This window comes from Bacillus rossius, chromosome 14 (genome assembly GCF_032445375.1).
Source record: "Bacillus rossius redtenbacheri isolate Brsri chromosome 14, Brsri_v3, whole genome shotgun sequence".
NCBI lineage: Eukaryota > Metazoa > Arthropoda > Insecta > Phasmatodea > Bacillidae > Bacillus > Bacillus rossius.
The window spans coordinates 6,356,349-6,378,213 of record NC_086341.1 but is presented as its reverse complement, the minus strand read 5'-3'; the positions used below and the strand labels follow the sequence as shown (position 1 = coordinate 6,378,213).

Genomic DNA, 21,865 nt, shown 5'->3' with positions numbered 1-21,865 from the left:
TATTAGAGACCTGAAAAATTCGCGGTTTCGATGACCTTCAGGATAGACTGCACATACCCCTGTACACTCGGAAAAATAACGCAAGTTCACTGGCTGCCGACTTGTAAGTCGTCTCAGCTGGTTTGTCTGTGATTCGATCCTTCTTCGGTGGAGGGTTTACAACTGGTTGAGATTCGTCCAGATGAACTTTAAGCCTGTAGCAAAATTATCTAAGAGGTGTATGTGTGTTTGAATTCTAACCTATCACCGAATGAATCCGCGAATTTTGCAGGTCTCTACTAAGAATAGAAAATATTTGCTACTAGAGGGATCCCTATGTAACTGGGAACAGCGGTGAGATCACCTGCTGTGGCAGGGGGCAGAGCAGGGCGCGGTCCAGCCTCCCCGGGCGCAGCAGGGCGGGGTCAAGCAGGTCGGGCCGGCCGGTGGCCGCCACCACCCACACCCCTTCCAGGGACTCCGCCCCGTCCAGCTGGGTCAGCAGCTGGTTCACCACGCGGTCCGTCACTCCCGTGCTGTCGTGGCCCCGCCTGCCGCCCAACAACCACGCCTGCACCGCCTCCGTCCTCCCTGCGACGCACGGGGGGCCCCTTCACTTGGAAGCTTCCGCATGCGCCGACCCCAGGAGGGGAGGCGAGGAGAAATCAAACACACGCTAGGAGGGGGAAGGAGGAGGGGAAAGGTGCACCGACGCCCGCGCAGTTGGTGGTAGCGGACCTGACCGCTACCTTTGAATATATATACTGTATAGAAGTCGCGTGTGGATAGGATTTACTACGTTTTTCAGGATCGTATGATGAGCAGCTTGGGAACTTCACCGCTGCAATGCGCTGCCGTAATGCCCTGTATCGTCTTAGTTGTCATTTACACGTTAGAGCGCAGCACTGTCGCCCGCCGTCATTCCCCCGCACCCCCCACCCAACATTCACTGCAGCTCGAGGTCGTTCAACGGGAGGGGGAAGGGGTGTTTGAAGAGTTCGACACTTGTCCGCCAGGGACCACCACAAGTCGATGCCCTAGAGATGGTGGTGATTGCGGCGGTGAATTAACCAACCACCTCAAAACCATATTAGAAATTTTAACCTGGGCTGGCAACTTCTATACAGTATATATATTCAAAGCTGCTACACACTAAACTAACTTGTGTTTCAACGTCTCGTTGCCTTCGAGGCGGATCAGTGGCGGTCCTGTGGGAGGCGGAAGAGGAATTCCCCCCCTCCATCCCTGTTTTTTTTTCCTTCAGGCTTCTGTTCTGTGTGAAATTTTTGAAACTTTACTTATCTTAAAATTAGATTAAAAAAACCATAATTTTGATAATACCTTTTTTTTCTTTTCAATATGCCAAAAATTCTTGAAAAACAGTTTCTAGGGGGCTATTTATTTTTCAAACTTTCGAACTCCTACTTAACTGGGATGTAGGCTATATATCCCATACCACCCAAAAAAGTTCGGTCAACTGCACTACCCGAAATTAAAAAATGTGTCTACCAATCAGACGTAGCGATGTAGCAGGAGGGGGGCGGTAACTAACCCATCCCTTCCAGAATTTAAAAGAAAAAAAATGTAAAAACAGAATTAGAAAATAACACCAATTTAGCTACGCAAGGTTACAAAGATATCATTTTGGAAATATTATTGCAATCCTCAGTGGGCAACATTAGTCTATTTCCTCCATATTACAGCCCTCATACACAGGAAACAGCAGGAATTGTGTTTCCAATAGAGTCTATATTTCATGCCAGTTTGCACAAGTTTACATGCATATTCCATACAAACTTGACACGTGTTATTTGTGCTCTTATTAACATTAATATATATGTATTTATGACTTGTTCAAATGAAATCAAACAATTGTCTTAAGAACAAAGTATTAAAACAATTAAATAAAAATATACAAAATACAAAATGTCCAGTTTTCTTTTCTCAAGCAAAATAATTACTAAAAAAATTCTATGTGTAAACGTTGGAGTACCAAAGGTCTGCTATTCCATGATATTTTAGTGTGACAATCAATTTTTTTCTTTTTAAATATTCTAAAAATTCCATCTTAAAGAATACTTACTTGTTAAATATGATAAAATGAAAAATGATTATATTGAACACTCTCCTTCACAATATCCTGGCTACAGCCCTGTCAGACGGATGATGTTTGAAAAAGACCTCCGCCACATATATTTTCACTTGCAAAGAATTTGCATTATTCCGTTCACAAAGGAACCCAGGACCATGACGCTCCCATCAAAATTCTCAATTTCGAAATTACATCACTACATCACTTATGTTTCATATCAGTCTCCTTACCTTGGAGCAAGGCTGTCAAACTCATCAAAAAACAAGATGCATGGCTTGGCACTTTGAGCCCTGTAAAAGTAAAAAAGATTAAAAAAAAAGTCACTTATGCTGAAAAATTGAACTATGCAATACAGTGTGTGCATAAAGTCATGGTGCACTTTCGACCGGTCTGGGGTTTATACCTTTCATTTTGAAAAGATTTCACATTTCTATCCATCTCGTTACGTTGCTTTCCTGTTACCGGTCGAAAGTACACCAGGACTTATGTCAGAGCTACAGTAAGAAAGAAAATTAATTTAAAGCACATGTAAGCAGGAAGTTAGCACAATATAAATCTCACTTCTCAAGAGAGAAATTTAAATTAGTAATTTCATCTTGTAGTATGTAAAAAAAACACTGCAACAATAAAATATGGCGATAGCTACATAACTGATGTATGTAAAAACTAAAAATTATTGAACAAATATTAAAATACTGCTGGCAATATGTTTGTACATGTATGTCTTTTTCAGCCTGAATAGGTTTTAGCTAGGTATCTACAATGGAAAAATAAATAAATAAATACAAATGTGATATTTCTAATGATGTAACGAAACCGAACTTCTAAGTATGTATAAATTTTTCAAATATGTTTCTTCTAAAGCTATACACATGTAGTAGCCAAATATGTAGTCCTCTTTTAAGATCCAAACAAATGGAAAAGTGATATGGACATGAAAATACTGTAACTTGCTAAAAACTACTTCTATAGTGAGTTGAAAGACTCTTTTCCATTGCAATTTTTCCAGACTTCAACAAAATGTGTGTGTGGCAAAAGTTAGTAAAATTTATGAAATAGGAAAAATTTCAATAGTAAGAGTTTTCTTCTCATTGCATTTTAAGAAACTAGAAAGGTCTGGTAAAACAAATTAGAATTTTATATGGGCTTTACCAAAATTTCATGCAAAATGAATAAATAAAAAGTCATACACTTTTTTTTTTGTCATAATATACTTAGACACATACAAAATCCAAACAAAGAACATCTAAACATACTTCTCAAATATGTTCCGCACAGCCTCTTCACTGGCGCCAATGTATTTCGACAGCAATTCTGGACCCTAAAACAGAAAAACTGAAATTGTCGATTACTATAATCAACCCTGTGCGTCTACTGGTAGTCGGAGACTTATCAAACTTTGTTGGCGTTCCACCTTTTCAGAGAGACATAAGCCCAAATTTTTGGATAGTTTGATCTACTGTATAACCGAAATGTTTAATGTTGTTTCTTGTTTTTTAATGCTGTCAGTTCAGTCAAAAATATCTGGATGACTAAGATTTGCTCGGAGGAGGTTAAACTTTGTTTACAATAAATAATACATACTTCAATAAGGAGGTTCAATGAAAATGGTCATTATTTATTTAAACTTCCATGATATTAATAGCTGTAATGTGTAATACTTGCTTATTTTTACATTAGTACAATTAAAAACACTTCTATTTGCTTAATTTTGCATTTATGTATTTAAATAAAAAGAAATTCCCAATAAAACAATTTTTTTTCTTCAGTTGGGACCTAATAAAAAGCTACTATAAAAAAATTCAGAGTCATTTTCAAGAGAGTCAGTGAATATATACAAAAATTGTGTGTTTCGTAATCTAAAAAAAAAAAAAATTTGCCAGGAAAAAAATTATTTAGGAACAAATTAATGTGCTCTAATATCACAGAAATGAAAGAAACACTTATACGAAGAACTCACACAAAACAATAGCAATACGAGTATCGTTGGAATTTTGACCCATCTCTAGTTTTTTAACCTTTTTATAAAATGGGATTTGATGCTTATTTTGGTTAAAGTTTAAACTGAAAAAAAAAAAAAGCGAGTTAAAGGTAGCATCGTCGTCCAGTTCTGAGCTATGTTCAAAAGTTCCAAATCTCTATTAAAGAGATGCCGAATCAAACAACATATATTATTTATACTTTCACAGTTTGGTAGAAACTTCATGCCAAATAAATAAACATGGAATGAATTTACCACAGATGAAAAAGATAACATTTTTTTTTTTTTTGTAATTTGAATTGAGTTTTGTCAAACTGCCGATCGATTTTTAACTTTTTCAGTCACATTTCCGCGCTGAACATGGTGTGACGTGCGTCGCGGTGTCGGTTCGGTTCGACTGCAGATCGCCGTACAACATCGCCCCTAGCGACGGACCTTGACGCTGATGAAGTTGAGGCCGCAGTGCCGGGCGACGGCCCCCGCCAGGCGGGTCTTGCCCGTCCCCGGGGCCCCGTACAGCAGCACCCCCGACTGGTGTCGCAGCGGGCACCGCGCGAACAGCTCCGGGTACTGCAAGCCACACCCGGGACTCGTTCCGCTGCACTCGTCGCCCTCGTCATCGCGAAACATTCTTTCCGTGGAAATAACAACCATTCATAGATCATAGCTTCGAAGAAAATGCTACATTAAATACGGTGATGGCTTAAACCACCAGAGGGTGGTTGGGATCTTCAAACATTGCCATGAGGAGAATGTTCTGCTATGCATAAAAGTTATATACATGTTAAATATTTGTGACGTAACGAATGTCAGCTTTTAAGCATTCGCAAGTGCATTCACTACTGCAAGCCACACCCGGGACTCATTATACCGCACTCGTCACCCTCGTCATCGCGAAACATTCTTTCCATGGAAATGACAACTATTCACAGATCACAGCTAGGGACCGGAAAAAATTCGCGGGTTTCAATGACCTCCAGGATGAACTCCACAGTTCTACGTACGCTCGGTCAAATGCCACCCCCTCGTTGGCTGCTGCTGTCTTGTGAGACGTCCCAACGTAGCAGCCTGTGATTCTTATAAAGCTTTGGTCGGGTGTTTCTCATTGGCCCAGAGTCAATCCAGGTTGAGTTGCGAGCCAATAGCAGAGGCAGCACTGAGGTATAACATATTTGTACTTTAGCCTATCGCAAAACGAACCTGCGAATTTTTCCGGTCTCCAATCATAGCTTAGAAAAAAATGCTACATTAAATACGGTGATGGGTTGAACAACCAGAGGGTGGTTTGGGATCTTCGAACATTGGCACGAGGAGAATGTTCTACTATGTATAAAAGTTATATACATTAGTGGCGTAACGAACGTCAATTTTCAAACATTCGCAAGTGCATTCACTGGCATTCACAAAATATGGTTAAACAATAACCTACTGTGATAATTAATTCAGAAATGCTTTTATTTCTCAAAATAGCATGCACAAATATTTTATGTTCCCATACCAACGTTTTATCACTGGCTCAATGCCAGGTGCATAAAATTATTAGGGCATTCGCGAGGCATCTCAGCGGCAAGAGAGCGAAGGCGGAGCGAGAGCCAAACCTGCGACGGCCACATGAGGATTTGCTCCAGCGCCCGCTTCACGTCCGCCAGGCCGCCCACGTCTTCCCACGAGACGCCCGGGTCCCGGAACAGGCTGACCCCCCGGAGCGACAGGGGCACCATCCTCTCCTTCGCTTCCTCGAGGTCCCGGTCCGTCAGGCGGGGGTGGCCGTCGTCCCCAACTGCAGCGCCAGGGCAGAGTGGCACGCCCGGCGCTCCTGACAACGCAACTAACCTAGGCTCCTGCAAATCCTGTTTTTTTTTTGACGTGACAACGTCTAATAAATCGATGAACGCCGGCTGCACGCACGAAAAAGTGTCCCGTTACGCACATTGTCCCGTTACGCTCATTGTACGCTTGCGCCGTATCTATCTCTCTTCCACTTGATTGGAACAACCATCGATTTGACTGTTTCGAGGCACATTAAACTTGAAACACTCCCATTCGTTTCCTACTTTTCCTATCATCGTCCTATCCTTAACAGAATAACACAGATTGTTAGATGTTAAATAGCAAACATGTATAAAAGTTATAGTTAAAATAATCTGTTCGTTGAAGAAATAAACATATTTGAATTAATGAGTGCAAATAAAAGTAAATTTATCAATTAAATTGTAGATTTCATTTCACTCCTTCTTTGTATCCATACAAAATAGTGATAATTCAATAAAAATTATTCAATTTTATTCATAAAAGTATGCAATCATTTCATCAATGTTTTGTTATGACGTTGTCACGTTAAACTATCGTCCGTAAACCAACTTTACAGACAACCAATTTTTTTTAGTTATACTTATTTAGGTACATTATTAAAAAATTAATGAGAGTGAATTTTTACGATGCACACGAACCAAGCAATGAAATTTTTCACAAAATGAAAAAAAGGCTACATCCAAAACAAAGGCTACATACAAATAAAAATTATATATGTACTTCTAAATCTTATATATTAATGACTTCATTTGAATACTGGTTCATATAATTTAAAAAATTTATTTATTATGCACATTGGTAATAGAAATTGTGCGTTCAGCACATTAAATGATTTTCATTACGAATTAAAGTAATTAATTTTATACGTGTGTTTAAATTAATATTGAATATTAAGTGTTTATCCGCATCGCCCATCACTACAACTGTACTATGTCCAAAAAAAAATTTATTTCGAAAATAATTTTAAAGATAAGAATGTTTACCTGATCTTTTCCACATCTGGAACATTGCTTTATCTACCAAATCCACCAAGTCCTGGATGACATAACCCTCAGTTTGGTTGGCAAAAGTGGCCAGAGAAACTGGCGGAAGAATACCATCAGTACACGTCTGGCTCAAGATGTGTTCCAAGCTCATCAGACGATCAGCCTGGGAACCAAAAGACATATATTTTTTAATACATGAACACACACAGTAAAAATTGTGTGGTAAAATAACAGCTGAGTAGATGAAGTGAAATTGACACATGATTATGAGATTGTATTCAAATTATACATTTTATTTTTACAAAATTATAAATACATTTTTTTTTTTTAGCTTTATTAGGTTGTATATTGAATTTATCAAGACTTATGACTAGGAAAAAATTATATAAATGGTAGAAATGTATGCATTAATAGGTCAAGTGCAATATTTTTTGAAAGTATAATGCAGAAAAGTTTCTTGCATGGAAATTTAATAAGAAGGTTCAACTGTCTTATTTTTTTCATTTAAAATCATTAATTCAGATGCCACATGTTTCCAATCAAAAAACCAAATTATTATAAAGATCCATGAAATCGTGATTGAATCCGGCATATTTTCTTTGATAGTATTAATAAAAAAAGGGTAATTGTTCTTTTTTGCATATTCAGTATTTGTATAAAAGTTTCATAAATTCATATTTTCAACACCAAATATACATATTTCAACTTGAGTAAAGTTTCGCATTACAAACACATTAAACTGCTTATTTTATTTTAAAATTTTACATTAAAATACTGTTGGATACGTTACACGGAACAATGTTCCTTATAGTTTTATACATATTTTCAAAATCAAATATATTTTGGTAATCATACAGCTTTGCATCACAAACACAAGCAATTACTTTCTTTATTTTAATATTTCATGTAAAAAACACAACTGGATACGCAATACGGAACAATTACTGAAACATAAGCATCAAGAAGAATTTTGTTTTGTGATGTCTGCTTAAAACGTATTATCTTTGAAAGATTTGTGCAATAGGAGTGCATGACTTGATGTAAGCTTTTGGACATACGCCATTGCTAAGCACATGTATGTCTGTAGAAGAAAACTACAAAAAAAACCACAAAAGACAAAAACACAAGTTAAGCAAAAAATTGCTGCTGTCAACAGGATATAAACACCACATAATATTCCATAACAGGAATATGGTCAACAAACAAAGAAAAACAAAGAAAAATGGACCAAGAGAATGAAAAAAAAAAAACCACAAATGATGACAGCACAAAAAAATATTGAACCCAAAAAAATTCAGAACAACAGTTGTACATACATGTACACAGGGGCGCAACAACAGGGGGGAAGGGTATTTTGTCCCCCCCCCCCCCCTGAAACCTTGAAGAGGGGGAAAACGGGGGCAGAGAAAGTGCTGTGTAATCAATTTTTATATAATAAAACTGCTTAAATAGCACCATTTTCCACCTTGAAATACAAATTTTTCCCGGGGGAGGACCCCCCCCCCCCCCCCCTCCGACAACCAGCTTCAATAGGGGGGATAGATGATTCTTTATAAAAAGGTATATTGCCCCCCCCTTCGGAAATTTAGTTGTTGCGCCCCTGCATGTACATACATGTGCTTAGCAATGGCATATGTCCAAAAGCTTACATCAAGTTACTTGAAACGTATTGCGAGATGTGACGTGACCTTGGTCAGTTCCGGGATCTCGAGGACCGTGAGGAAGACGTGGCGGCCTCTGGGAGCCAGCACGGACCGGTGTAGTTTCTTCAGCGACGTGGTGGTCGCGACGACACTAATGTCGTTCGCGCTCTGGAACTGCCTCAGCAGGTCCACCAACCTCTCTGCGACCCTGCAACCAACCGTCGTTCACGCGGGCCAAGGTTTCACACAGAAGAACTAACAGCAACCGGATATTCAAATAAAAATAAGTTAAAGGCTAGTGATGGGGTCAGAACCCAATTCTCTTGAATCCAAATCTCGAATTTTAATCCCGAAGAGTATCTCGAATATACTCCTCAAATAAAAATTTATAACTCAAGGGTCGAAAATGAAAAAAAAAAAAGTTATGCAATAAATTAATAATATTAACTATGGTATCAAAACACTCAACCATTTGAATGTTTGTTTCACAAACTAAGTTTCCAGAATCAATACATATAATAATTTTATTTGATTACATATATTGTACATATATATATTTTTTTAATCGAGCGACGAGCTACAGAAAAAATTAGCTGAAAATCACACAGACATTTATGTAAGTTGTGATCAACGTTCAACGTGTTATTTGAAAAAAAATCATAATAAAACAAAATAATGTATAAAAAAATTATTTTATTCAAAATTCAAATCAGTACAAAATTTTATCTGATGAATATATTTAATCCTCAATGTTATCAACAAGACAAACTTAAAAAACCAAACTTCAAAGTCACCATATATAAACATCATAAACACTCCGGTGATTTAAGTGTCTTGTTACTATTCTGGGTTGCTTAGCTGGGCCAACGTGGAATGTAACAACATCATATATATAATTTATATGTTTCCGAGGCTACAGAATAATGTGTTTAAAGTGCGATTGACGTATCTGTACCTTAAGGCCTTGCCACAACCAAATGCTCAATGTCGCCACAGAAGTGCCAGTGGAACAAACATGGCGCGAAATACCAATGGTAATACACCACTCTCTTCCTGAACGTTAATTTTCCCATAACGCACTCGGCTTTACACTTCTTTTCGTTACACTCTGACGACGGCATCACCTCAACTTATCTGTTCAGTTGAAAGAGCGCTTCACTAAAAAAAAAATTTGGAACTTATTATAACCTTTATTTTTATTTCCCTTAGTACTTGATCTGGGGTCACCAGCTCTTGACTAAAATAATAATAAATAAAATAAAATAACCTACATACAAAATATTGTAATTCAAGAACTGACTACAGGTCAAAGCAGTCTGCAAGGCATAATCAGTGTTCGCGAGCGTTCACAGAATTTAATTTCAGGAGCGGATAGAACCACTTGGACTGACGTCTGCTTCGAAATTCTTAATTTTTTTGCAGGTGGGAATGATAGATATGTTAGGATTTCAGCAAGGGGGGGTGCGGGAAAGGGGGGGTTGTTACCTCGTACAGTAATCAAATGTTCGCAAGTCAGATCGAAAGGAAAAAAATTTCAAATATTCAAACATTCCTGAGAGGGCTGATCAAAACGACGTAGGTATGTCGGTGGAAAAGAACATGAGAAAAGGGTGAAGAGGAGGCAGGAAGAAGTAAGTAAAAATGAGAGAAATTGCGCCGTCTTGTCGTGGAGGGGCACTGAAAACACTATCTATAAAAGAGATTTCTCAAAGGGACTCCAGAATGGTTTGCTTTTCCAGTTCCATATTGGTATAATGAAACGGTTCCACGAACCCGGTTGATCCGGTTCCCGGGCGTCGATGCTTGTTTCGAGCGATAACTCCACCGACTGGTCAAACAGGTGCGCCGTTTGGACGTGCAAGTGTGAGGCATCACAGTGTCGCTACCTCCTCCCCCCCCTCTCAATTCCTCCACACCAGGAGTGTGTGCCCCCCCCGTCCCGCGGAGGAGGCTACCTGGAGCAGTGCAGTCCCTCCGCGGAAGTGGCGTCCTCCGGCGCGCCGACGAGGGCCTCCAGGTCGTCCAGCACCAGCACGGACGGCTGGCGCAGCGCGCACTCCTCCAGCCGCCGCGCCGTCAGCCCCTGGAGCGTCTCCGCCTTCTTCCCTGCGCACGGCGCACGGGCAGACATAAACGTCCCCTGCGCTCTCGTCTCTCCAACGCCCCATTTCCCCTTTCTGCTGCAGGATGCTTCAATACTTTTTTTTATACGTATAAATAAAGACCTCAAATATGACTACAAAAAACAGTAGAAAAATTTTCCTCGCCTTTTTCCCTGAAATTTACTATCATAAATTTCAAATTTCCCAATTTCCAAAAAAATAATTTATTTATTCTGCAGTTTTTTTTTAAAAGAAATAACGGAAATCCAGCCTCTACCATCCCCACAGCTGGTCTAGTACTATAGCTGGTCTAGTACTTACTACTGGCTCGCTGTAGGAAAGGTTTTGATGGAGATTAAAAACTGACGAAAACTAGCTCCTACTACGCAGCTTAGGTTCCCCCCTTCCTTCTTTGCGACAGAGAGGGGAGTGACGGAAATTCTCCGTCGCAAAGAAGGGAGGGGGAACCTAAGCTGCGCAGTAGGAGCTAGTTTTCGTCAGTTTTTAATCTCCATCAAAACCTTTCCTACAGCGAGCCAGTAGTACTCAACTTCCTTCTTTATGTATATTAAATTTTTAATTTATCAAAACTGACTGTAAAAATATAAATGAAAAACAATAATGCAAAAAAAATTTACAAATGATATTACACAATAATTTTTGATGAAACACAAACAGCATTTATAAACACCTTGAATACGCCATTTTTCTTTCACAGTCCAAGTAATGACAGACTATAGCAATACATTTTCTCCTCACATCATCACTGGGGAATTTCAATGACTTTTCCAGCATTTCCAGTGAAATCTCCAAATTTTCCTGACCAATACCTAAATTTCCTGATTTTTCCTTGATTCACCCTGAAAATATGACAAGTCAATAAATATAACACTAAAATGAGACACACTACATATTTCACCAAAATAGTGAGAAATAAATTAACGTGCATTTTGTGCCTGAAAAAGTATATGATCATATGAAAGTTAAATAAATTTAATAACTAATGAGAAATAAAGATTTTTTTTTTGCTATCGATTTGGCCCATACTCTATGCTAAATATATGACTATAACTGAATTTAATATTTTTTAGGATTACATTTTTGGATTGATTAATTTCATGATATTGGTTGCATTTCTATGTTACGTGGTGCACTAACTTGCTTTCTAGTGTTATATCATATGGTGCATTAACAAGCTTTTCAGGGCTACTTCGGTTTTGTCGCAAACCACTGTGAAATATTGTTCCTACGCTTGTTTACTGGTGACAATGTGGTTCAATGTACAATGTTCAACATCCGTTCAAACCCATAAGCTTTTTTTTTGCAAGTGATAGAAAAAAATTGTGTGAATAAAGCAGATGAAGAAAAAGACTAAATTTCATGTCATTTATTTTTATTACATCTCAAAAATTCTATTTACTCCTTTCATTAAGAATGAATATGAAAAATATCTGGCGTATTCCCAAAAAGTATTTCATGGAGAGTATAATGGTGCATAAATCCTGTAAGGTTACAAATTATTGCAAAAAAACAGACATTTTAGCAATTCCAAAACTAATAAAGAAACATTAATAGATTAAATCCAAAACTAATAAAAAAAATACATTTGTAAATTACATTTAAATAATAAAAGAATATATATTAGCAAACAGCAGTGAAAATTTTCTTCATTTGTATTTGTATTGAGAACTCAATCCATAATTTTGTTGTATTTACATTAAATATTTTCTACTAAACCTCAGAGCATTATTTAATACTTAATTATACTAACCTTTGAGGTATCTACACTGAATATGGACGGAATGAACGCAGTGTGGCGGCTTTCCCAGTTCACGACACAATGCTTTTGAAATTGTACTCTTTCCTGAGCCTGTCTTTCCTAGAAACAAATAAGAAAAATCTTAAATTATTTTAGATTTATTTATAATTTGAGAACACACAGAAAAAAACCTATTGAAATATTTATACACAAACAAGTAAAACTTTAAAACTTCCAAGCTAATTAACAAACTGACTGAATATAAAAGACCATAACCATAAAATAAATAAGCTAGCTTCATAAACTAGCATAGATAGCCTATGTAAGAGTTGATGTTAAAAACTCTCTAGCATTCAGTCTAAAGTTTAAGTTAAAATTTATTTTCAGTACTGAACATATTTTTTTTAATGAGATTATTAATATTCATTGCATACTGTCAGTCCAAATATCTCTTTACATAATAATGTTCTTAATTAGCAGTTCAAGGTCATAAAATTTGATAACAGGTATTAATGTAATATGTAGTAAAGTAATTTTAAAAATATTGTAGAATATTACAACTGTGACTCTATACACATAAAGATTTTTTCCAGTACACCAACAAAATGTTTTTGACTCACCAACTATGAGAACATTCATCAGCGCCAAGGCTGTGTTAGCAAACTGCAGGCTGTTAGCCGCTTGATGAATCTGAAGACCCAGCCTCAGTGTTGCCAATCCTTCTTCTAGCAAATTATTAAAACTCCTGGCAACAAGAATTATTTCCATAAAAGTTTTATGCCAAATGCAGTTTCAAAATTTATCAAAAGTCAAGGTAATAAATAACTAGAGAAAAGATTTTATGGTTTCATTTTCAAAGCTAATTTCGTTTTAAAAACAGGACATTTTGGTGTTATTGGTTTTAATTTTAATACAATCTGTTCATTAAAAATGATAGAAAAATACTGAGTAAATATGACACTAAAATGTTCCATGATACTAATTTCTCCAAAAAAGTGTAATTTTGACTGACACCTAATGCACATTTAAAATATAATGATTAGTAATATTCATGTCCAACTATTCAGACCAAATAAAATAAATCTGTTAAGTGGTTTTGGTGTCTGAAAATAATAACAGTTGTAAGATTAAAAATAAAAATAAACCATTTTTCCAATTTCTTTGCATAAAATGTTAAATAAATTACTTTCATTTAACTTAATATATAAGAAATTACGTATTTGTCACCAGAGATAAGTTTTGATTGAAAATGCTGACTAGTTTCATGATTTAAATTGTGTTTTGGTGCTTTTCGGTGTTATTTCGGTTTCATTGTAATTCAACCAATAATTTTTTTCCCTATAAAATGCTGAATGAACAAATTTTCAGAGGAAAGAAAATAAATTAATTTACTCTAAAATGATGGAAAAATGTGACAATTTTAAATATTTAATATCCAGATAACTTAAAAAATATGTGTGTGTGTGTGTCTCTATATATATATATGTGTGTGTATGTGTGTGTGTGTATATGTGTGTGTGTGTGTGTGTGTATGTGTATATATATATATATATAGAGAGAGAGAGAGAGAGAGAGAGAGAGAGAGAGACACACACACACACACACTTTATTGTTCATACCTTTCTGCAGTCTCATGTACTGCTCACACAGATTAAATACTCTTGTATCATTACATTTCTGTAGTTCCTTAAACAGAGTGTAACTACCCAGGAATTCAAGTAATTGGGGTTTCCCTTCACCCAGGAATACAAGATTCCAGAGGATAGCGACTTGCCCGCAGAGCTTCCCCTCCACCTCGGTGTCTCGGGGCTCCTCGCCGTCGCTGCCGCCCGCCGCCGCCGCCTCCCCCGCCCCGCCGACGACGGTCAGCCGGCAGCTCGCCGCGCCGCGCCGGTCCAGCGCGGCGTAGTCCGCGCCGGAGGGCCGCGCCACCTTCGCGACGAGGTCCCGGGCGTCCCCGGGAGTCACCGGGACGGCCAGCGTCGAGTCAGAGTTCAGCAGCAGGCAGGACGTCCGTGTGAGCAGCGCCAAGTGCCTCCGAAGCGCCGCGTCCATGCTTCCCAGGCTCTCATCCTGGCGCAACCATCGCTCACGTTTTCTTATTAAATCAACAAATACAGTAGAAACCTGTTATAATGTACCTGCATATAATGTTTTCCTGCTTATTATGTCATATTTTTAAAGTCCCAATATTCCCCCCATAAGGACAATGTATTTATTTCCTGCATATAACGTTCATAAATAGTGAATTTCCTGCTTATAATGTTTGCTTTCTAACATTCAATAAATGGGGAAAAAATGTTTTAAAACCAAATTATTCCAACACTTACGATAAAGTTTCCTTTATGTATGTTTATGTTTACAATCACTGCCATGCAATAAATGAAGTTTGTTAAAATACAATTTTATGCAATATACTGAAGGTACACAATGTTCATAGTTACGTGTCAGTTGGCACCCTTAGTCAACTATTCTCTTCCTTGCCATTCCAGTGGGTATTCAGATGCACGTACATAGTCCTACGATATTTAAGTTGCCAACCATTGAGCGAGGGCATAACTAAAAGTGTTTTCTATTGCTTACAAATAATTTTTTTTTTTCATTCATACGTAGGAATCCCAAAATTAAACATTTTCAGGTGGCGAAGGAGTAGACGTTCTCACTCTTAATGTTGTCATTATGAATCGTGATACAATTTTACAAAAAATGTGGCAGTGTATCTTTAAAGACAAACAAAATTAAACCAGGGAACAAGACGAAATTGATTAATTGTTGGCTTGTTTCAGAAAATTCATGTATCAAGTATATGTACTATCTTTGGTTTTAACATTAAAGTTGTTTACATAGCTTGGTGAGTCCATTGGTACAAAGCTCGAACATTGTTAAGTGCTAAATTGAGATTTCCTGCTTATAACGTTTTACTGCTTATAATGTTTTTTTCTTGTGCTCCCTTGAAAAACATTATAACAGGGTTCTACTGTAACAACTTAGGCATTTACAACTCATTGAAAAATCAAGCACGATATATTTAAAAAAAAATATTATGGATTTGCTCCATTGCTGGTTTTCACTGCACGTCGTTGAGAAAGACGAATAAACAAACACACAGAAAAATAATCCGAAATCAGACGATTTCAAACGTCAAACAAATAGACCGCACAGAGAATTCCGTAGAAGGAATTATTCGTAAAAAAAATATCACGATGCAGACGAACCCCACGGGCTGTTGACGAGACAGTTTGAAAAACAACAGAAAAAAACCGAAATAAATAAAAAATGTGGCCACACAGAAGAACTCAACGACGAAACCAAACAGAAATTCTGGACAACACAACAAAGACAGCACAGACGAACATGCAGGCTTCCTGAGACATTTAGCTGATGTACAATTTTTGTTAAGATTGAACTACACTGGACAGTTTTCAATCCCTAGTCATCTCCACGGATATCTGTCCACAGCAGATAGGGGACATGGTTCAGCGAAGGCTCAACATTTCCTTCTGCAGTATGGAGACGAGGGAGCAACACAACAACCAGTCCTGAATGAGGAAAAGAAATTTTCCACAAGATAGAGAGAGAGTCATGACCCGGCTGGGAATCAAACCTGGAACCTGTGGCTGACCGGCTAGAAACAACCCTCGAGTCACACGTCTGACTCTGCAAAAAGTTGTGGAAAAACCATACCAGTATGACTATAGACCTTCGTGTTTTTCCGCCCAAAAAATCTAGTGTCACCGACAATCACAAGTTCCAAGGGCAAAAAGGAAGGAGGATAAACGTAACACTGATGAACACATGCAATAATACTGTACTATGAATAAAAGAAGAAATAACATTAGTAAAATCACTTTACATCACTTTGTTTTCTCCGGCAGGTTTTTAAATTGAGGTCAACGAGGGTACGAGGCCTGTCGCGTTTGACACCAGGCTGCCGGGTGGGCCTGTGGTCCAAGCAGGGTAGCAGCCTATAAGACTCCTTGTCCATTAGAGCTTCTATTGAACGCGGGCCTTGCTGATGTGGTTCACCTTCGGCCTCCCACCAAGCAGGGTTGCCAGTAGCAGCACACTTCCCCTGCTGGGGGCTCAACACCCTCCTACGTGGTCTCCTTTGCCCGAAGCCACTGGCAGGCGCGTAGGAAGCAAATAATTAATTGGGGGGGGGGGGGGGGGCAAAGGAGAGTATCATTTTAAGTGGTGGATTTAACAAAGGGGGTGTCCGGGGGCTCTCCCCCGGTAGAAAAAAAATTGTATTCTAAGGAGCAAAATGGTGCTAATTAAGCATCTTTCGAACATAAAAACGCAACGAGCGGAAACATTTACTGGTCTTATATCCCACAATAATATTTCCGCTATCAGCACTGTGAAACGTGAATATTTATAAGAAAACAAGAACAATTGCCGTGCCGATATTTTTTGTGCCTGTACACTTATCGAAAAGTCTTAATTTATTTTAAGAATAAAGTAACGCACAGACAAGAAAATCCCACGAAACCACTTAGCATTGCAATAAAGACAATGCCTCTTGTTCATCTGATGCAATGGCCGGGCAAAACCATCACTTTGCCTGGCCATGAAATGTTATGGCCGGGCAGTCGCCTGGGTCGCCCCCCCCCGGTTCCTACACGCCTGGCCACTGGACCCTGCAGGGAGTCAGGTTATCACCTACTGCCCGACACTCTGCGTTAGGTCGCCGGCCGTACGGTCCACTCCATTTCCGTAACAGGTAAACACCATCAGACTGCAGAGAGAAGGAGACTAGAACAGGGTGAAGTGATAGAGGAAGATTGAGGCATTTTACCTGGGTGATCCGGTGGCAGGCTGGAAGTAATTGATGATGATTGTGATGATGACGATAACAATAATTAGAAAAACAATCCATACGTTTCTTAGCTGTTTGAAAAAAAATAATCTTATAAACAAGTAAAATTCATTAAAATTGATTTAATTGCACTACACTTTCAGGTCAAATGACAAATTATTCTTAATTATCAAGCATGAAAACTTCACACGTAGGAAATTCTTAAAAAAAATTTGAAAATTTTATTTTCATGATACTGCAAGTGATGGGCCTATTTCAAACATCAGTTTCCTTGTTTACGTTGACTGTATTTAATTTATTTAAACTTCAAATAAAGAGTACAATATTTTATTAAAATATAATACATAGTCTAGATTACTTTAATATTTGAACAAGTTGTTACTGGAATGATAGGGTTTGAATTTTTTTTTTTTATAGTTTTAAGGTGATGATGAAGGAGGTCGGTCCATCTTCGGACCAGTACGGTACAACTCACCCAGTCTCCGCACGGTGCAACGTGCAGTTCCGTCGCAGCTGGCGGTGGCTCCTCGGCAGGGACCAGCCCCAGGTGCACCTTCACGCCGGGGGCCAGTCGCAGGGCGGCCATCGCCGGGCGCGGGAACAACGCGCACCAGTGCCTCCTGTGGTCGGCCAGCTGCGACGCCAGCACTTCCGCTTCTCCTTCCGGGACGCACAGCCTCGCGAAGATGTGCTGACGTTCGTTCGCCAGGGGAGCGGTCTCGCGCGCTCCGGATTTCACCGGATCCTCGCCGGGAGAAGACGTCGTCCTGTCCGCCGTCGGCTTCGGGTACGCGACCCTCGAGATCTTGCCCACAAGGACGGTCCCGTCCGTCGGGACGCCGACACCCAGAGAAGCCAGGCACTCCCTGCTCACGTAGACATTGTACGGATGGTCCAACAATCCGGTGGTTCCTACACCCGGGGCCTGCATGGGATGCACCCTCAGCACACAGCTGCTCGCCTTCTTGGTGCCGGCGGACGCGAACTGTTTGCTCGTGTCGTCGCCAGGACTGCCACAGCTGCGTTCCTCCTCGGGGCCACCGCGTGGCCCCTCGTCGCCGGGTACCGGCTTCCGGGCCAGCCACTTCCTTGCGCCGCTGAACAACCGTGCCAGCACGCCCTGGTCCGGGGCGTTTGCCCGTGTTGTCACGCCGACCGCGCTGGGGCTGCCAACAATGGACTCGCGAAACGGGACACCAGGGATGGCCGTTGCCCCCGGGGAAGAGACTACGACCTCCGTGAGGGGCTGCAGAACTCCGAATGCATGGCTCGGCTGCACAGTATCTGAGATAAAAAAAAAAAATTCTAAAGAAGCATTCATTCATACTTTAATTACTGCTACCTATACAACAAAAACTTCATTAAACTTTTAATCTTATTTCACATTTAATATGTAAAACAATGTAAACTACTACCAGTTTATAATTTAGTTTACAATGATTTTAGGAGGGACACTAAATGCATTCAACATGCAAAAAAAAAACTTACAGAAAGTACCAAAACACTAACAAAAACACTAGGTTGGGGCGCGATGAAGATATCGCCCATTCCTCCATTACTGCTCTAGCGCGCCCAATCCGATCAGCAACAACGTCTTGCTATACCCACTTCCCCCTTCCTTAACGCATTCTCCTTTCTCTCGAGGGTTCAGCACGTTCCCAGAGCCCTGCCTGGGTGAAGTGGCGTAACTAGTACGCCGTTGTTCTGGGAGCTTCGAGTGTCAAGAGGGGATTGTGATGACATGACACTTCGGAGGGCTACGAGACCTTGCCAGGTTTATAAACGGAGATCCTCACACGCGAGGGCAGTGAAGTGACCCCTGGTGAGCGGCAGCGGATGAATAGCGACGGGCTTCGTGTACAAAGACTGGTGCATCGGGGACCACAGCATCCAAGACTGTGTCATGTGTGCGGCAGATGAGTGAGTAGTACAGAGCAGTGTGTCAGGACCTGAGTGTGCGGCAAGAGACGAGCAGTATTATAAAATATATTATTCACGTTGTTTCTCTAATGAGTATTGCTGCTATTATTCATCCATTATTTATAACTGATGAATAAGCTAAAACTCTCAAGCCAAATTCCAGAGGGGAGATTGATTAATTTGTGGACAAAATTAAATCACTAGAACTTCATTAATAGTGTAAATATAAATAGATTGATAAAACTGTATTTGACTAATGGGGCTATCCTTTCCGATCCTTTTTTTTTTCCCTACTCGTGACAGCATGTTTTATAAATTTTGTTTAAAAAGCGTTATTCTGTCAAAGATCCTCAGCTGTTGAATGGCACATGAATCAAAATAAAATAAAATAAACGCACAGTACGATGTGAATGTGTCCCGGAATGAGACACGCCCGCTCACCCACGGTGATGCGCAGGTGGAACGACTTGGACACCCAGATGACCAGCACCTGACCGGGCCACACCACACGCACTTGGTCCAGCACGGACGACTGCACCGCGTCGCTCTTCAGCATCTGCACGGACCAGCGCGCCGTTCAGACACTCGCACCAAACAATGATTTTTTTTTTTAAAGGGGAAACTTCTTCACAGCTAGTAGGGTAACGTTAATAAATATATAAAAAAAATATTACAACAAAAAAAAATATTTGCACACATATAGGGCCTTTTTGCTCAATACGTATTTTCTAAATTGGTCCACCAAAAAGCCTATTTTGTGTGTCTAACCCTCTTCAATACATATATCTATACTTATTATAAAACTTTTTTAGAGTTAAAAAGTCTGTACGATTTTGAAAAAACTACTTTTACGGCTAATGTCATTAAGAACTCAAAAATATAGTCTTAAAATTTTTCATCTCCTTGCCTTTTTGTTTCTTTGTTAGGCCGTTTGTTCCGGCATAAGTAGCTCAAAAACTACTTGATAGATTTCAATTAATTTTTTTTTTATCATTAAGGTCTTTGGCTTACTTAACCTCAACATTATAATTTATTATTTATTACAATGAATTAAAGAATTCCACCCCTAAGAGGGTAAATAGTGGGTAAATATGGTTTTAAAATAAAATTATATCTCAGAAGCTAATCAAGTATAGGTAATAAACTATACTGGGTACCAATAATGAACATACCTACCAAAACAACTGAGCACAATATTACCATTTTGCAAAATTCAACTCCTACGGGGTGAAAAAGGGGTAAATATGGTTTTAAGATAAATAATTATACCTCCAAAGCGATTCAAACATTAGAAAATATATTGGGTACTAATAATAAAATCAAAAACTACCAACCACAATTTGACAAAATTCAACCCCTAAGGGGTTGAACCTGAACCCTGAAAAATTATACCACTGTAAACCAACACAATTTTCTAATTCTAACTGTGTTATCCGAGAACTTGCTTATCCCAGGTAAGCAGTCCACATTAGCTCTGGTAGTCAAGCCTCTCACCAGGATCTGCCAGTCGTCGGAGGAGAGAGGGGAAACGTGGACGCAACTCAACGGCGGGACCTGCGGCAGCAGCGAGACGACCACCCTCTCCCCCTCCTCGACGCCCAGCAGGCGCGCGTACGTCGCGCCCAGACACACCACGGAGTCGTCGCCGGCGGGGCCGGCCTCGGCGCTCCACGAGAAGTAGGCCTTCCGGTCGTGGCCGTACTCCACCAGGAGCGCTCCAATCTGCGCATTTTTGGGAAGCCGTTGAGCCCTCGCCCTGAACGTCGTCATTTAGTCCAGTTTCCAAGGGGCCGGAGCTGTGCAAAAGCCCACAACAGGTAAATTCAAACAGTGTCCTAGTTTCCTATGGGCTTTCCTTCCAGAGAAGTGTCAAGAGTCAATGGTTGTCACACAGAGTGTTGGTATCATCACGAAAAGTAAATGATGGTGGTCAAAAGCAAAAAAAAGGTGAAATTTAAAAAAAATATCAGTTGAATAAAATAAACCATTTTGCCACGTCCTACCTCGCCACTCCCTTCGCCACCACTTAACAGTTCCGCAAGAACCAAGCAAAGTGGTCAGCGACTCGTAAAACTGTCTTCACTAGGCACAAATATCTGATGCCCGTTCTCTCTCAACCCAGTTTGGAATAAGTTTACTATATAGGACTGACTAAATGTTTACAGTAAACCCATGTAGAACAAAAAATAACTTCATGTTACAAAGGTTAAAATGTGATATTAGTCTGAATATGTTTTAAAGATGAGATATTTTTTTTAGAAATCTTCTACAGGATACTATGAAAAAATGACAAAAAAAATTGTAATAAACATCCTTACATTTCTGTGAGTGTCGTTCAGCTTCCGAAGCCAATTTTCGGAAAAATACACGAAACAGTTTTTGACAGAAATAAATTTAATGCTGAAAACATTTTTCTTCATCTCTGAGAAAAATAAAAATTGATTCAATAGTTCACAATAGTGCCTATTTTCTACATTCACATAATCATCTCGATAGGTTAACTTTTAAACAGCTGATCCGAATGTTTACAAACATAAGCACATGTGTGATAAAATACAAATTTAATTTATTGAACTACATGAAATACTGACATAAAAATTAGATTTTAGTATTTACAATTTTAATATGTATATAAAAACTTTTCTGTTTATTATATTATCATAAACATTATCATTACGAGGAGGGATAAAAGTAACTTGAAAATTTTGTAAACTAACATGTTACAGGAATATATCTGAATTAAATTAACTTTATTTTTGCTTCTATAATTTT

General features: G+C 39.2%; 1 protein-coding gene across 3 annotated transcripts in view; it reads right to left on the bottom strand.

Annotated features, from left to right (window-relative positions):
* Positions 1–21,645, bottom strand: part of LOC134539086 (peroxisomal ATPase PEX1) — a 35,368-nt gene extending 13,723 nt beyond the window's left edge. The window contains exons 1-15 of one of the 3 annotated variants that reach the window (XM_063380816.1): positions 21,412–21,645; positions 20,588–20,815; positions 19,535–19,649; positions 17,649–18,457; positions 14,129–14,427; positions 12,975–13,099; positions 12,367–12,474; positions 10,449–10,599; positions 8,539–8,701; positions 6,848–7,013; positions 5,651–5,880; positions 4,488–4,622; positions 3,328–3,392; positions 2,302–2,361; positions 344–530 (exon numbers count right to left, since the gene is read on the bottom strand). In XM_063380816.1, coding sequence (XP_063236886.1) covers positions 344–530; positions 2,302–2,361; positions 3,328–3,392; positions 4,488–4,622; positions 5,651–5,880; positions 6,848–7,013; positions 8,539–8,701; positions 10,449–10,599; positions 12,367–12,474; positions 12,975–13,099; positions 14,129–14,427; positions 17,649–18,457; positions 19,535–19,649; positions 20,588–20,815; positions 21,412–21,513 — 2,943 coding nt within the window. In that variant the 5' untranslated portion in view covers positions 21,514–21,645. The remainder of the gene's footprint in view (positions 1–343; positions 531–2,301; positions 2,362–3,327; positions 3,393–4,487; positions 4,623–5,650; positions 5,881–6,847; positions 7,014–8,538; positions 8,702–10,448; positions 10,600–12,366; positions 12,475–12,974; positions 13,100–14,128; positions 14,428–17,648; positions 18,458–19,534; positions 19,650–20,587; positions 20,816–21,411) is intronic. The other 2 variants (XM_063380817.1, XM_063380818.1) reach the window with 2 other exon arrangements.
* Between the last annotated feature and the right edge of the window lie 220 nt (positions 21,646–21,865).